This window comes from Pteropus alecto, unplaced genomic scaffold (genome assembly GCF_000325575.1).
Source record: "Pteropus alecto unplaced genomic scaffold, ASM32557v1 scaffold202, whole genome shotgun sequence".
Lineage (NCBI taxonomy): Eukaryota > Metazoa > Chordata > Mammalia > Chiroptera > Pteropodidae > Pteropus > Pteropus alecto.
Genome location: NW_006432451.1, coordinates 3,629,933 through 3,647,819, shown reverse-complemented (window position 1 = coordinate 3,647,819; position 17,887 = coordinate 3,629,933). Strand labels below are relative to the sequence as shown.

General features: G+C 53.0%; 1 protein-coding gene across 2 annotated transcripts in view; it reads right to left on the bottom strand.

The window, feature by feature from the left end:
- GRM4 (glutamate metabotropic receptor 4) overlaps window positions 1-17,887 on the bottom strand; it is a 108,527-nt gene that overhangs the window by 26,607 nt on the left and 64,033 nt on the right. The window contains exons 3-5 of one of the 2 annotated variants that reach the window (XM_006907361.2): window positions 12,155-12,290; window positions 8,938-9,092; window positions 6,698-6,838 (exon numbers count right to left, since the gene is read on the bottom strand). In XM_006907361.2, coding sequence (XP_006907423.1) covers window positions 6,698-6,838; window positions 8,938-9,092; window positions 12,155-12,290 — 432 coding nt within the window. The remainder of the gene's footprint in view (window positions 1-6,697; window positions 6,839-8,937; window positions 9,093-12,154; window positions 12,291-17,887) is intronic. The other variant, XM_006907362.3, reaches the window with a different exon arrangement.

Genomic DNA, 17,887 nt, shown 5'->3' with positions numbered 1-17,887 from the left:
AACTGCTCAAAAAAGTTATCTCGACTCACAGTCAACTTCTCTCTTCTGCTTACCTCCTGATCAACTCCAATCCATGAAACTGCTCAAAAAAGTTATCTTGACTCACAGTCAACTTCTCTCTTCTGCTTACCTTCTGATCAACTCCAATTCAGGTTTTACACCCTCCTCTCCAAGAAAATTCCAGGTTGCTAAGGCCAGGTGATCTATTTTCAGCTCTCATCTCACTGGACCCCTCAATAGCATGTGAGGGTGTCGGTCACTCCCTCCGCCCGGATGCACTCTCTTCACTCCAGGACCCCAGCTCAGGTCCCCCCGCCACCTGCATGGCAGCTCCTGCTCAGCTCCTGTGCCAGCGCCTCTCCCCACCCCCTTGACATTCCAGTGTCCAGAGCTTAGTCCTCAGAGACCTCTAATCATATTCACTCCCTTGTGCTCCCAGTCAGTCCCATCCATATGCTGACAACTCCCCAAGTTATAGAACTAGCAGGACCTCTCCCCTAACTCCAGGTCTCACCCCACACACCACAAGGACACCCACAGACATCTCACTCTCCAGGTCCTAAACTGAACTCCTAACTTTCCTCTCCAGCCTGACATTCCCACCCCACCCACAACCTCCATCTCAGTTCATGGCCAAGAACCTTGGAGTCATCCTTGATTTTCCGTCATCTTTCTCTCATCTCAAATCTCACTTCAGTAAACTCTGGCTGCACAGCAAAACTTATAGAAATCTGACCCCCTTTCACCACCTCCACCACGGCCACCACCCTGCTCCAGGCTCCCATCACCTCCCACCTGGGCTATAGCACTAGCCTCCCATTCTACCTGCACCCCTCTCTCCTCTCTGGGCAGCAGCCAGAGTGGGCCTGTTAGAACATAAATCGGATCCCGTCAATCCTCTTTCAAGCCCTGCAACGGCCTTGTCTCATTCTGCATAAAAGACTAAATCCTTACAAACTGTCTACAAGGCCCACGCGATCTGCACCACCCCCACACTCCCTCTCTGACCTCGTCTACCTGTTGCTTGCTCAGCTTCAGCCACATGGGTTTTCTCACTGCTCCCCAGACCTGCCAGGTATGAGCCTACCTTGGGGCTTTTGCACAAGCTGTGCCGTCTGTCTGGTATGCTCTTCCCCAGGTCTCCACATGCTTCCCTTCTCGTTGCTGTTAGGTCTTTGCTCAAGTATCACCTACTCAGTGAGGACTTCTGACCTCTCGTTAGGTCATTTCTGGAGGCCAACTTTTCTAACTGCTGGGAGCACACCATCAAGTACCACCTTGTCTGCAAGGCCATCTTGTCTCCCACCTGCAGGGACAGCTCCAGATCCCAGCAAAAGACTGGACACAAAGTCAGCCCCTTAGTAAATGCTAGCTGAACAAGTGAGAAGCAGCATTGAGGGAAGGGCCCAGGATCCCCCTGGCCACAATATGGCTGATGGCTTGAGCAAATGTGAGTTCCTCTAATGGGTGGCACAGCCTGGCACATAGTAGGTACTTCCAAATATCGGTCTTCCTTCTTTTCTCCAGGAAGGAGGCTTCCTTGGTTCCTTTTGGGAATGTGGAGTTGGGAAGGTCCTTCAAAGCCAGGCTGGAACAGCCAAGAGGGGCTGGGACATCAGCTGGCCTGAGGCAAAACATCTCTGGAGCTAAAAAGCCTGGATTCGAATCTCGGTTCCACTACGAATTACCTTGTGACTTTGGGCAACTCTTTAACCTATGTCTTGGTTTTCTCATCTGTAAAATGGGTTGCTATGAGAATTAAATGCAAAGCACAGAGCTTGACAAGCAATAAATGCTATATAAATATTAGCTGTTGTCGTTGTTGTCACTATCAGCACAGGCTGGGTAATCGGCATCTTCCCACACAATCCCAGCTGCCATGCAGCCGCCCTCCCTCTCAGAGCTCCTGGCCCCCAGGAACAGCAAGCAGTAAATTTCTCCTATTTCCTCATAAACTGGGCCTTCCTCCACTCACCCATCACTTGGCTGGCAGTGCTGTCAAAAAGACGGATGCCACATCTGCCTTGTTTACAGCTTTAATTCCCAAACCCTGCTCTGTAGGCTCCTAGGGAGGGAGCCAGGAGAAGAGGAGGTACGCAGCTGCAGAGAGGCCCACTCAGTGACCCCTATCTTATTTGGGTGTGGAGTGATCCACAGGCCATCTGCAAGTGCTTCCTGCAGATCACCTCCATCCCTTCTCCAGGAAACTGTAAGGGAAGCAGCTCTGCTAGGGACAGGGCTCTGGGGGATAGGAGTGAGTAAAATGACTCCCATTTTACAGATGAAGACACTAGGGCCTCAGGAGGTGACGTGAACTGCCTGAGGCCACAGGCTAGGAGGTGGGAGCACCAGCATTCACACCCAATCTGCTCACCCATACCCCCTCACCCTTACCATTTCAAGACACACCAGCCCAATCTCCAACTGCCAGCTTTTGATACTCTTCTGAACTTTCTCTGGTCACAGAAGCCCTCATTGCCCAGGCATCTGGCAGGCTGGAGGTGCTGAGGAATTAATGCGCTCCAGGAGAGCCACCAATGATTGATGGGAACTGGAAAATGGTATACACATTCCCCAGCTCCCGCTCTGGCACCTCCAGTGGGATGACTGAAAGGCATGATCCTCTGTCCCCACAGCCCCAGGAGAGTAAAACTCCAGCTTGTTCAGTGGCAACCTGCTTGGTACCCCATCCTTTATGGCTGCCTTCCCTCCTCTACCAGTGTTTCCTGGGATCCCCTCCCGAATAAACTACTTGCTCTCAAATCCTTGTCTTGGAAGGAATTCAACTGAAGGCAGCCTTGAAGGATGTATCAAACCTTCCCAAGCATTATACCCCAGAATGAGAAGGTCCTTTCCATCCTCTCAGAAGGCCACTGGACCGATCCGTTGACCTGGGATGGCAGACAATGGATTTGGCAGAGCAAAGGACGGGCAGCACAGGAGTGTTCACTGTGAAATCTTGGGCAGGCCAGGCAGGGCCTGTAGGGCTGACGCAGGCAGAGGCTGACTATTGAATCCATTAGCATTGAGCGGACCAGAGTGGGCCAATCCACAGCCGCCAGTGTGGATGGCGCAGGTATCTTAGAAGAGATGAGTGGAAAGCCGGGCTCTGGAGACAGAGTGGGGGTAGATGGAAAATACAGAGCTGGCTGAGGGGAAGAGAGAGGGGCCCAGGGGAGTGAGAGAGAAGGAAGCAGGAGCAGCAGGGCACCAGCTCTGGAGACAGGGTTGCCTGGGGGTGACTCCAACTCTGCCAAGTCTCCAGTGCTGTGATGTTCACAAACTGCCTCAGTCTCCTATTCCATAAATGGGTGCAACACCTGTGACAGCCTAGAACATTCACCCTCAGGATCTTGGATCCTATAGCTGACAGAGTCAGTACCAACAGACTTGAGCTGTTAAATTACTCAAATGCCTATAAATCCCACCTCTCCCACTCACTCTCTATATCAACAACGACAACCATTTCATCAACACCTCTCCTAGGCATCGTTTTTCACCCAGCCTCTTTACACACATTTTCTCCAACCCTCACAACAACCCGTTGAGATGAGTACTGTCTTCCTTGTTCTACAGACGAGGTTCTGAGACTCAGAGAGGTTAAATAACTTGTCCAAGGTCACACAGCAGGGAGGAGGCAGAGTCAGATTCAGACCCAGGGAAGAGTCCTTCCCCTGCCCCCTTTCTGGTGCCCAGTCCAGAGCCAGCACTCCAGGGGTGTCACACCAGTCCTCCTGGCCTAAAACATTCTCCCAAAGGACTAGCTCAACTCAAACTAGGGCAGGACCCACAGCAGGACTCAGCAGCTCCTCCACTCCTCGCTTCACTCAGAGATGAACGGGCTCACTGGACTCACCGCACCTGATTTGGGGCCACACAAGCACTCTTACTAGCCTCTGCTGGGGTTTCAGGTGCAGCAAGAAGAATCTAGGTTAGCTACGAGGTGCTGTCCTTCCATTCCTCACTGCAGCTCTGTTCGCCCCAGCTTCTGCCCCTTTGCTTGTGCCTGGGGTTCATGCTATCCTCCTTCCCATCACTCACCTCTCCCTCTGAGTCACCCAAACTTTGCTGCACAATAGAACCACCTGGGGCACTTTAAAATAAATCCTGATGCTCAGGTTGCATCCAGTACCAATTCAATCAGAATGTCTGGAGGTGGGAGTCAGGCATCAGTAGTTTTAAAAGGTCCCCAGATGATTGAATGTGAACAAGGCTCGGGAACCTCTGTTCCCACCCAAGTTTCCTAGCCCTAAATACACATAAAATCATTTGGGGAGCTTTAAAAAAAATACCACAGCCGAGGCCCCACCTTTGAGGTTCGGTTCAGTGGGTCTGGAGGTAGGGCCTTGATATCATTTTAAAAGTTCCCAGGTGATTCCAATGCACAGTCGGGCTCGAGAACCACCATTTTACAATTCATAAAGGACCTCCATTAACACTTTCTCACTTGTCCTGAGACACCCTCTGGTCTGGCTCACCATCAATCCCATTACCCAGGTGAGAAAGCAAAGGCACAGAGAGGCCATGGAGCCTGCCTCAGGCTCACGGTGAAGCACTACACTCTTCTGAATCCTGCTCTGGTCCTGCTTCCCCCACACCTCCCTGAAGGCTGCTAGAGAGGTGCCCCCTCCCTGGTTCACCTGCCCAGTTGGGAGATGTTTGCAAATCCTGACCTGAGTCTGGACAGAGCCTACATGGACTGACCAAGGCCTGCTCCCCAACTGTCCCTCCCAGACCAAGAAGTGACTCCAGAGAGCCCCGTATCCTTGGCAGGCTAGACCATTTATCCATCTTGCCCCACTTCCAGTCTCACTAATCCTCATCCCCAAGCCACATCTGATGACCTATAATCAAGTTAACCATACAATTTTCCATCCCCACTTGGGCGCTTTTGAGAATGATGGGGGATGCTCTCAATAATTGTGCCAGGAGAAAAGAAATGAACAAGATGCACAGTCACCCTACCCATGAGGGCTCAGCCTCCCACACCCAGACATGTTTGGCCTACTTGCACCTCTGCTGTGGTTACTGCCTGATGAAGACTCTGCTGTGAAGCCTTAGGCAAGTTGCTTAGCCTCTCTGACTCTCCATATCTTCCTCCATAATATGGGGGGGTCATAAAAGTCCCTAGAGCTGTTGTAAGAGTGAAATGAGATAATGTCTTCAAAGTGTCTGGAACATAGCAGATACACAATAAACGGTGGCATTTATGGTTATTAGCTCACCCAGGAACATAATCCCTCACATAAGACACATGCACACACCCCCCTTCTCCCTTACATACTGACTCATACACACACTATCAACATACAAGCTTACACACACACACACACACACACACACACACACATACTGCCACCTACTCCTACACAAGAACTTGCCTGGGCCCCTAGGGGATACCCACAGTACTAAGTGGCCACGATTCCCAGTGTGCCCTCATCACCAGAGGGCATCATGCTCCCCACCCACCTCATCATGCTCCCTCCTCCCTGGTCCTAGTGGACCAACCCACTGACAATGATTCATGCAACATGTCCCTGCAGCCCCTTCAGTGGCCCCTTGGTCATCTGGCCCTCTGCCCCAGCTGCACGAGTCAGTCCAGGAGGATATAAAAGGAAGTCCATCATCTTGCATAGGCGCCTCTCAAGTTGAGGGACACCCAGGGCCCTCCCAATGTCACTGAGGCCAGGTCCTTCTGCAAAGCTGCCCAGACCAAGAGCACATTAGGACCCACATCCAAATACATCCAAATGTCGACATACCATGCTGGCAACCAAAGGGGGCTGAAGGCCTAGAGCTCAAATCCGAGTTCGAATTCTGCTCTACCATCTTCCGTCTGTGAAACTCAGGTCCCTTTACTTACCTTCCCTAAATCTGTTTTTCTACCTGTAAAATGGACTCATTGTTCTGTACTCCCATGGCTCATTCCCTGTCCTTTTCAGGACTCTGCTCAAACGTTACCTTTGCAAGAAGGCCCTCTTCTTTCTTATCTGTTTTATTTGCTTCTACTGCACATTTTCCTTTGACATATTCTATATTTACTTATTGATCTTGTTCATTGTTGGTCTCCCCATTAGGATAAAAACTCCAAGACACTTTTGACTCTCATTCACTGGTCTATCCACCATGCTTAGAACAGAGCCAGGCTAGCCCTGGGAGTCCAACTGGTGTTTGCTGAGTGACTGAGGGAATGTGGAGGGGTTAGAGACGGTTTCTGCAAAGTGCTCAGACCCCGGAGCATTAAGACTAGACACAGGACTGCTGGGGTCAGCTCAGTTCTGTGGGCTCCAGATGAAACCCAAGGTAGCCACAGACCAGATGGCACCTCTGCCGAGACACAGGAGCCACTTCCCCCAGTCAGCAGCGTCATCATTTGCTTATCCTCGGAGAGACCACAGAGGCTTCTACCATCATAAGCCCTCTCACCCCCAAGGCTTCTCAGGGTCTAACTCTGATTGGCCCTGGTCTCCTCGGGCCCCACCCCCTCAAGGCAAACAACCCCGCTCCAGGGTGGGGGCCCACCTCCTCGCCTGGTTGCCTGGGCCGCTGAGGACTCTTACCCCCGCAGTATCTGCCTTAGGCGCCCCTTACTCAGCTTGCAGCCTTTTCCCCCACAGCCCCACCCACTTAGGGCTTATTCTGGCCCCGCCCCCTAAGGCCACGTTCTGGGCCCCGGCGGCGGCGCGCGCGTGCTCACTGGTGCATTTCTTGACGTGGCTGCCCTTCTTGAGCGCGTGGCGGCTCAGCTTGCAATGGAAGTTGTCCTCCCAGAACTCGGCAAACCAGATGTTGCGCCGGTTGTTGTCCAGCGTACGGCTGGAGAAGTAGCGGTCGAAGCCTGGCAGGGAACCAGGACGTCAGGTCCTCATGAACCCCCTTCTCCAACCTGTCCCCAGTCCTTCCGCCTTCCCTCAGGCTTAGAGATGGCCCCAGGCAGAGGGAGGGAGGGAGGGAAGAGCACAGCCTCTGATCCAGGGCCCCGGTGGAAAAAAACAAAATGTGGAGCGTTTTATTTCATTCAAAATGAAAAGAGCTGTATTAAGTCCCAGGGGGAGCATGTATAATCTTACAACTGCTGCCTTTATGGAAAAGAAGTACACAATGAGCATGTTTCTGCCACATTTTAACTACCAAAATGCTAATATCAGGCCTCTTTCAGAATAAGCCACCTGGAGGTCCTGAGATTAGAGTGAGAGAGGTTGTAGGGGGGTGCCCAAGCATGGAAGCATCTGAGCTCTCTGGTTCTGAAGAGGAGCCCACACCAGAGAGGATAGGGATGACCCAGGTCACACACAGCAAGACCAGGACCCGGATCTTCTCCCTTCAAGTCCAGAACCCCCCTATCACTAACAGATGCAGCCTCCTCTTCGATATGCTCCTGGGGACTCACCAACTCTGCTCTAAGCCCAGAAAACAGTCCCAGGGTGGGCAGGCTGGAGGGTGAATAATGCCCTCTCTCTCCTCCCGGTGCCCCTTCTGCATCGATGACTGTTTCGTGTAATGGGCGCAGTTGATTCAGCTACTTGGGACAGGCCAGAAGACCTGAAAGTTCAGTGGGGCCCACACCAAGTGGTAAGCTTCCTGGCTATGGCAGGGTCCAATGGACACTCAATGACTGTCTGTCAGAGCTGTAGGAGAAATGTTGGCATTGATGGAGAACTGGCCTAGAGCAGGGTTTCTCAACCTTAGCACTACTGACACTTTGGACCCCATCAATCTTAGTTGAGGGAGGCTGTCAACATCCCTGGCCTCTCCCCACTAGATGCCAGTAGCTAATTCCCCAATTGCGACAACCAAAAATGTCTCCAGACGTTGCTAAATGTCCCTTCAGGGTCAAAAGCACCCCCAAATGAGAATCACTGCTCTAAAGGCTTCTTTAATGTCCCAGATAGAAAAAGGATTTGTCAGGCAAGTCCTAGGTTCAAATCCCAGCTCTGTCACTTAATAGCCACTATATGTCACTTAATCTCTCCGAGCCTCAATGTATTCACCTACTAAAGGTGGATAAAAGTGTCTCACGTGGTTGCTGAGAAGACTAACCGAGACATCTGTAAGGGGCCTGGCATTTGTAGATACACAGCCATAGTTATTATTTTGTGTTTATTATGGCTTGAGGCTGAGAGGGGTGGTGTGGAAAATGCTGCCTGTGTTCCCTCTGCTTCAAGGTGAATAGAGGATGCTGCTGTGTGACCTTGAGCAAGTCTCTCCTCTGCTCAGGCCTTGGTCTCTTAGAAAATTTGGTGAATGGAGTGAGAGCAGGGGAGAAGGCCCTGGGAGCCTACCTCCCCTTTGGTGAGGACAGTGAGGTCTCTGGCACATTGAGCCATTAACGGGAACTTCACACCTCACTCACAGTAAGGTTCTGGCCAGAGCAGTCTATTCCTGCCCAGGGTGACCGTGGGTTCTGTCCCAAGAAGAAAGGTTGCTGAGCAGCGCAGGCCCAATCCCAATACTACCCAGGGCCTCCCGGACCCAGGCAGGCTCTGCAGGGAGTTCCCTGCCCCTGGCACAGCACCCTTTTCTTGTAGCCGGCTGGCAGCTCCCAGCCCCTTCCAGCAAAGGACTCCCTCCCAGCAGGACAAGGGCCTTGTCACAGGTGGAGAAGGGATGGGAGTATATGAGATGAAGGACAGTCCTTGATAAATGAGCCTCTTGTATGTGCCACATGTCTCCCACACCCAGAAACATCTGAGAAGAGAGGAAGAAAAGTCCTGAATCTGGATTCACATCCTGCTGGGTTGAGTGTGGCCAGAAAGGCCTCTCAGACCAGCACAAAGAGGCCGTGAGCCAAGGAAGAAGATAGACAGGCTGTGGGAAAATGAGGAGTGGGAGAGGAAGGAAGTGGCAGGGGGATTGTAGAGGGGACAGTTAGGGATGACGCTGACAGTGGTGGTAAGTGGGAGCGGTGAGTGCACCGTCTGGGCCTGCTGGGCCTACCTCGGACAGACATCCTCTTGGGGAGGATAGTGACAGCGCCCTCAGCCACCTCCTCCAGGTGCAGCACAGGTGCGATCTTGGAACCCCAGCTGTCTGAGCCCATCCAGAAGAAGTGGCCTGTCTGGTTGGCCTTCCGTGCTGCCTCCAGCACGCGCCTGTGGGAATACACACCAGCCCAGCCCAGCCGTGTCTGCCCATGCAACTGCCCTCATGCTGGCCACACCTGCTCCTGAGCCCTTGGCTGATCGCCACCCCCACACGCACACACCTCTCCCCTTCACAGCCCATGCTTGTGCCCCAGGCTATGCCTAGATCCCTTACCCCTGCCCCGCATGAGTCCAGGTGCCCCAGCACCCATGCCTGTCCCCCACCATGGTTCCCTCTGCCCCTCACCCACACCTGCCCACAGACCCACAGCTACCCCTCTCGCCCATACCACTCATGTACCCCAAGCCTCTGCCTGTCCCCTGGGTCCATGCCTACCTACAGGCCTATGTTTTCCCCCAGACCCACTCCTGTCCCCTAGGGCCACATCTGTCCTTGCAAAAACCACACCTGTTTCCCTAGTTCCGTACCTGTCCCATGTCCTGGCCCAGGCTTCCAGAACTACATCTGCCCAACACCTGTCCTCTCAGGTTCAGGCCACCTTCACCCTAAACCCACACCCACATCTAATAGTCCCTTTTCACATTTATACACCCCCCCACGCACACACACGCACGTGCGCGTGCGCACACACACACCTCTACACCCTTATCCCTATGTACTTATTGCTCCCCTGCCAGCAGTGTCCTCCTCACCCAACTTTCTCCTGTGCCAAAAGTCCAAGTCCTTCAAAGAGCTGCTCCCCACACCCTCCTGGATGGGTATAAGGGTATGGGGCAGCCGGGTGCTCGCCCTCTACTGTGGCAGTGGTCTTAATCAAATCAGGAACCCTAGAGTCCAGCACAGAGCTGAGACCCCAGAAGTTACTCAGTCAATGGTTAACAGATGTATGAACTAATTGGCCCTTCAAAGACATCTTCAAGGAGGAGAAAAACAGGAAGGACCAGGTAGAATTCCCCCAACCTAGCTCCTTTCACGGGATGAGACTGGATCACAGAGGAGGCGAGCAACTTGCTCAAGATCACTCAGCAAGTGAGAGGCTAGGATACTAGAAATTGACCAGACCCCTCCCATGAGTGAGGGCCAAGATACAACTCCAAGAATTGGGGTGGCTGCTGGCCCTGTACAGGAGGCTACCCACGGGGGAGGACAGCCTAGGGCCGCCAGGGAGAAACCTGTTTCCAGGCCCCAGAGCCCTCACCTTCCCTCCACCATGTCCTGACTCCCAAACTTGCTGCAGCCCCCCCAGGACATACTCACCGAATGTAGGGCTGCTCTCAGAACCCACACCCATAGCCCTATTAATACCCACTTGCATCCTGCTGGCCAGAAATGACCAAGCCTCTATCCCTGCAAAGTCACCTGGGTTTATTTTTACTTCTGTTTGCTTCTGGAAATGCATGTGGATTTCTGGAAATGCCCCCACCTCCCACCACACTTCCTACAGCCACTCCAAGTCACTCTAAGGCCCTTCTCCCTCCTCCAGGGGCCTCTTTTCTGGGACATATGGCCTAGAGTCTTCATCTTCCCTTCCCAGGGTCTATCTGAGCTGAGCAGGAAGCCTGGGGTGGGGGGCATACCTGGATGGGGTGTGGGACCAGACAAGTGTGGGCTTTGGGGTAGGTATGGGAGGCGGGAGTACAGGGAATAGAGACTGCAGTGAGGAAAAAGAGTGCTCAGAAGGGCCCCCCCCCCCCATCCCAGGAGCTGGCTGAGCTATAGGCAACAGGAACCTCCAGAGACAGAATTAGGGGACCCATAAGCACTGAAGGGGTAGGGAGCAACCTCTGAGCTCAGCTCAGAGGAGTCAAATAGACTCTGAAGACTCCCCTCCCCGGTCTTTCACTGCCTGAGACACCTCCTTTAGAACTGGTCCTTTCATCTTTTGAGGTCTTCATGATCTTCCAGAACTTCTCCCTCCATCCCTGCAGGAACCAAGCAATGTCTCCTGGGGGAAATCTGTTTTGCTGCAATTTAAGAGTCCAGGATGGGCTCTTTACCAAGTGGGAAAAAAGTATTGGAAAGGATGGGACCCAAAGTGGACACTGGTCAGCAATGCAGGAGGGAACTGCATGGAGGCAGGGCCAGTAGGCAGGGAAGGCCTGAGGGCACAGCAGCTTTGCCTGCTCAGACCAGCTATCTAAGGGCGAAGCCTGGGGAAGACCACATCTGCTATCTCACCCTCTGCAAATGCAGGCGTGCGCTTTCCCCACCGGACTCTGAACCAGAGCTGTATTTCCCCTGAGACTGGGAATCACAGAGGCCTGGCCCATCTTGGCCCTGACATCCAGTCTCAGACAGGTGGTAACAAGGGAAAAGGCAGGAAGAAAGGAAGGAAGTTAGGATAGGCGCTTGGGGGTCATCTTCTAAAGGCATCTTGTTTCTGACCTGTGACTCAGGACCCAGGGGCAGATGTGCAGAGACTTGAGCTGGCCCAGGGATTCTGCACTGCATGGTCCTACCACCCAGAATCAACCTGCTCCCAGTCTGCAGATGCAGAAACTGAAGCCCAGGAAGGGGACAATACAGCCCACAGTGAGTGTGTGCCCAAGCCAGGACTAGCACCACAGCTGAGGCACCTTCCCACTATTCTGAGCTCACTAAAGAAAAGAGGTGGTAACAAGGGAAAAGGCAGGAAGAGGTACTGAGAGTTGGCCAATATGCATTAGGTGCCTACTGTATGCTATACCAGACTGCTCTAAGCACTTTATGCACGTTCATGCATTAAACTCTCAAACACTATCAGGCAGGCATCATTAGGCCCTTTTTTTTTAAGCAGAAAAGAGGCCCAGAGAGGTTGAAAAATTTGCCTGGGGTCACAGAGCTAGTAGGAGGGAGAGCAGGATGAGAAGCTAAGGCACCAAGCCCAGAGCTTTAGCCTCCCCATTAAAGTACCCACTTCCCAAGAATGGATGCAGGACACAGGGAGATGGAGGGGGAGGGGAGGGGTACCCACGAGCAGTAGCCTGCACCCCATCTGAGGAGTGTTCCAGCCCCACATTCATTGCCTACCCCACCCCTCTGGATCCCAGGATGGGATCAGACTTGTTTAGGAAGGTCACCAGCAGGGATCCCTGGCCCCCAGCCCCTGCCCCGCTACCCCTACCCTCACCTGATGTCATCCTCATTGGCAAAGATGATGACGGCCCTGGCATTGGAGGTCTCTAGGAGGCGCCGGATGATCTTGTCAAACTCCCCTGCCTTCGGCTCCCGTGGTATCTTCACTGACTGGGCGATACACACGCTCCCTGCAAGAAGGGCACTGGTCAGCCTGGGGCAGTCAGGGGAGCACAAGTCTCTCTTCCTGTTTACCCACCAACAAATACTCCCTCCAAGAGAACAAGGCGGGGGGCTGCCCAAGGTCCCCAGCCTGACTCCTAGCCCCTGAGACACAGCCACAGTGCAAATTTTGGTTCCACCACTTACCAGCCGGGTGATCCTAGACATGTCACTTAAGTTCTCTGTGCCTCACTTTCCCTATATATAAAATAGGCTGCTAGCAACACAGGCAGTATAGCATCGTATTTAGAAGCCAGCCTGCCTGGGTTCAAACCTTGCCTCTGCTACTTACTTCTGTGTGACCTCAGGCTGTTTATTGAACCTCTCTGTGCCTCAAATACATCATCTATAAAGCGAAGATAATAATGCTACCTACTTCATAGAGTTGTTATAAAGCTAAGTGAGTTAATGTATATAAACACAATAATTTCTGGCACATAATTAGGACTTAGTAAACATTGATTATTTTCATTGTAACCACCTCATAAGGTGTTTTAGAGGAGTAAATCTAAGAATGAGAGCCAACTGCTCACCCTGGGCCATTAGTGCCCCCCCACACCCACATACACATATCTCCCAGGATTCTTGTCTCCAGGCCCCGTGCTCATCAACAGGCCCCTTGGAAAGTGCAGGGCACATGGCTGCTGACTGGCACTCACACATCCTGGGCAGCGATGCTGCAAACCCAGCTACAGTTATTGTCCAGGTCTTCCCAGGTTCCTTTCCGGGCACTCACTCGCAGGCCCCTCGTGTATAGGCTCTCTGGCTCCCTCCTTGGCCTGCCAAGATACCTTGACGCCTCAGCCTCTTCCCATCTTATTTGTGAGCAGATTCCCAGCGGGGAGCTCCAGAGAGCCCAGGAAGGCCATTCTGACAAGAATACTTCAGGTGGAGTGACTGAAGGAGTGCTGATTCAGGGGGCTTTGGAGCCCTCCTCTCACTTCTTCTCTGGCCCATTACCTACAATGGCTGGGTCCTAGGGGAGGGGAACCAGGGCCAGCCTGCCTCCCAAGCTCACTCCTCTGCAAGAAGCCCAGTGCCAAGCCTGCAGAAGCATCAGGATGCAGTCAATACATCATGGAGCTGGACTCACACCCAGGCTGTGCGGCTCACAGAAACTCTGGAAGCCCTTTATGCTTCATCCAGCCAGCTCCCAGCCTCAGACGTGTCTCTCCCCTGATCTCCCGGTACAAAAGCATTTGTAGACCACTGTTCATCATCAACTGCATTTGACAGAAAAGGAAATCGGGGCTCATAGAATGGAAGTGGCTTGCCCCAAGGCACACAGGTCCCTGCCCTACTGGGGTGCAAAAGGGTATTCCCCTCCAGGGAATAAGACCCCCAGGGCCCCTGGCGGCAGAGTCAGGCTCAGTTGATAGAAAAGCATGAGGGATTATTCTTAATGAAGCCAAACCCTTTATTAAGACCGTCACCCTCCTCTGAGTCCCACTCAAGGGTCTCAGCCCAGCTCCACCTCAAACAGGACTCTTTGGGGGCCCAGCAAATGCCTCAAACCATCCACCTTGGCTGTGCACCCCTGGGCCTCCAAATGACCTCTTGGTCTAGACTGGGGCCACTTGAGGCTTCTGCATAGGCTCCATGCACCTCTGTGTTGGGGCCTGGGCTGGAAAGGGCTCACAGTGCAGGGGACACAACCCATCCACCAACCCCATGGGGAAAGGTACCAACACCCAGCTCCACCCAAGGAGGAGTCTCTACCCATGGGCATAGCTGGCAGCCAGGGAAAGCTGCTCAAAGGCAGTTACCCTGAGCTGAGTCTTACAGGGAGGAGGCATAAGCAGCCAGATGTGGGAAGCACTGTGGGAAGAACAAGGTACATGCGCTGGAAGCGGAGCTGCTCTGTGCCAGGTGCCTGCTAGGCCTGGGGCCACACAACACACACACTCTCACATCCCTGTCCCCAGGAAGCGGACCCCTTGCTCTTCTGCAGCAGGCAAGGGAGTCATGGCCCTCAGCTCTCAGCTGATGAGCACCTACCTCCCTTACTTTCTGCCCAAGGGTCTCAGCCCAGCTCCACCTCAAACAGGACTCTTTGGGGGCCCAGCAAATGCCTCAAACCATCCACCTTGGCTGTGCACCCCTGGGCCTCCAAATGACCTCTTGGTCTAGACTGGGGCCACTTGAGGCTTCTGCACAGGCTCCATGCACCTCTGTGTTGGGGCCTGGGCTGGAAAGGGCTCACAGTGCAGGGGACGCAACCCATCTACCAACCCTATGGGGAAAGGTACCAACACCCAGCTCCACCCAAGAAGGAGCCTCTACCCATGGGCATAGCTGGCAGCCAGGGAAGTCTGCTCAAAGGCAGTGACCCTGAGTTGACTCTTATAGGGAGGAGGCATAAGCAGCCAGATGTGGGGAGCACTCTGGGGAGAACAAGATACATGCGCTAAAAGCGGAGCTGCTCTGTGCCAGGTGCCTGCTAGGCCTGGGGCCACACAACACACACACTCTCACATCCCTGTCCCCAGGAAGCGGACCCCTTGCTCTTCTGCAGCAGGCAAGGGAGTCATGGCCCTCAGCTCTCAGCTGATGAGCACCCACCTCCCTTACTTTCTGCCTTTTCCAGGCAAGCCAAGCTCCTCATATCTCTCCTAAGACACTCAGAACTCCCAAGCTCTGGAAAAGAGTATGGTCACCAGGAACTCATGTGGAAGGAGGGAAAAAGAGAAGGAGAGAAGGAGCAAGGGTCCTTGGGGAAAACTCCAGTCCCAGGTCACAGGGAGAGCCAAGCAGACTCAGTCCACTACTCACAGCACTGGCCCTGCACTAATGGCAGCTGGGCAGACACTCAGCTCCAACTAAACCCTCCATATGGTTCCTTTCCAGTTAGAAAGTGGGCCAATTGCAACGTTTCTCCCCCATCTGGGGAGACAGATGGACAAGAGGAGGAGGCTGGACAGGGGTGAGGGTGGGCCACTTGGCTCCAGAAAGGAGAAAGACCAGGGGCAAAGGGTAGGGAGGCAGAGATGGGAGCTAATTGTTCTCCAACAGAGAAAAACTCAGGTTAAGTAACCTTTTGGGGCAATGCTCCCCTAAGAGGTTCCATGGGATGGCCCCACCTGACACCCCAGGGCATATCTTACATATTTCATTTTGTAGGTAAAGAAAGCATTAGGTGACCACAGTTCTGAATATGAGTGAGTCACAAGGCACTTGAGATGAAAGCATGGTCTGAGCCAGATGTGACTTTCTTACAACCTCAAGAGGAGGGGAGGACTAGAAGTGAGTTTGGGGGGCATTATGCAGAGCTCAGTGATACTGGTGAACATTATGGAGCATCTAATCCATGTTGAATATTATTCTGCAGATGTTACATGGATCCACTCATCTGAGGTCAGAATAATCAACACAGCTCCAATGTATAGATGAGGAAACTGAGGCACAGAGAGGTTAAATGGCTTCCCCAAGATCACACAGAGAGAGACAGAGAAGGAGTTTGACCACAGACCATTTTTCTCCTGCTGCCACCCCTTCAGCCCACTCATTGTGTCAAGACCAAAGTCATGTGGAAAAGGGGTAGGGTATGGAGTCAAGGGGATACCTGGAACCCAGGAACATAGGCATGTCTGGGTACAGCACCTGCCCTGGGGTAAGTACCCATAGATATCACTGCCTCCAGTGTAAGAAACCAGGTGCCCACAGGGCCACTTAGTCAGCATGGCTGCTCAGGGTACCCCGGAGCAGGGCATAAAGGGCGGCTCCGCAGGGGCTCTCCAGGGATGACAGTAATTAAGTGGCACAGCATCTGCTCCAGTCGCCCTCCTGGCCCCTTTCCACAGCTGGAGAGGACTGGAAGTGGCTTCGGAGGGACCAGCATTTACTAGGCACCCACTTCATGCCTGGCACTCAATGAATCCTCACACAACCTGGGGGCAGGGTGCTAACAGCCCTATCTTACAGATGAGGAAACTGAGGCTCAGAAGTACTCAATTACCTGATAGAGCTCGCACAGCTGGTAAGTGGGACGGCAATCTGGGCCTAGGTCCAAAGCCTCTCTAGGGCAGAGGAAGGGAAGCCCGGGTCACTGGATCTCTGTTAATCTCCATCTCCTGCAGCACCCCCACTCCTGGAAAGACCCCAAGTCACACACCAAGCCTGTCAGCCCTCCCGTGTCCAGCCCCTGTGGCCACAGCTCCATCACTGTGAGGACAATGGTTAACATTCTCCTGGAACACCCACCCACTTCAAACCTTTCCACCAAGGACAGGGCACTTCATCACACCCTACTCCTTTTAGGCCCCCAGTCTCTCTATTGGATAAAATAAGAATCCATGAGTCCATACTGATAGTAAATATGATCAAATTAAACCCTCATAGTGAGGAACAAGCTCACTCCCTACTTCTGGACAGAAGCCAGAACCCTCCAACGCCCCCAGCTCCAGGCACAGGATCATAAGAATAGAGGAGGCATGAAGGAGTCTGGGGCTTCCCATGGCCCCCTAGGCCCTCCTGTATCCCCCTTGGCAAGTCCCTCACTCCACAGGCCAGCTGTCCAGCCCGCAGGCAAGCACCCAGCGCAATGTGCCAGCTGCGAGCTGCTGCCCGCCAAGCCAGTGCCTCTGCCTACAGGGCCAGGGCAGAAAGCCACAGCAGCCACTTGCCAAAAACATTTGAGCACATGGGGGCGGTTGGGACCTCAGAGACCTCCTGGCCTAAGCTGGACTTGGAGAGAGGAGATGGAGGCCAGAGAGGAGCAGTGCGTTGCCCAGGGGCACATAGCAACTGGGGCAGAGCCCACTCCAGATGAGGCTCTCGGTGCTGCACCAGGGGTAGAATTCAGGCCAGCCCTCTGACTGCTTCCCACCTACTTGGTCACTGTGTAAGCAGAGCCACCTGGACTAAACCCCAAAGTGAGTGCCGGGGCATTCTGTACCTCCCTGGGCCTCACAAGCCCACCCACCTCTCCCAACTCTCTGACTCCCACCCCCGGCTGTGGTGGCCCCTTGGCTCTCACCCTATCTGCCCTGGCTCTCACCCTGTGCTGTCCCACCTATCAAAACTGGCTTGTGCTTGTCTCACCCCTCTAGGCCCCACCTCTGCTACAAGAAAGCTGGACGATCTGATCAAGAAGTGTCCATTAGAACACTTTAGAGGCCGCAAGGTGATGTCCAGTAAAGCTGAGTATGCTGAGTGCCTACAAGCCAGTACGGCCCTTTCCACACTCCTTCCCAGAGAAACTCACACATGGGCATGAGGACACATGCAGAAAGGCAAACTCACTGCAGCACTGTTTGAAACAGCAAAAAAAAAAGAAAACAACCCAAACATTTTACAACAGAAGAATAGATAAATTGCAGTGTGTTTGGAATATTATACAGTTAAGATTAACAAAACAGCTCTCAGGTATTGGCATAAAAACATAAAATTGACTGAAAAGCAAATTGCAGTATGATCTGACCCATTTCTATAAAATTTAAATGCCACATATAATAAGATTTATTACATATGGGCATATGTATATACATATATATGCAAAAGCTGCATGAAGGCAGGAGATTTTGTCTGCTAGATTCTTCCCAGCACCTAGAACAGTGCCTGGCTTTGA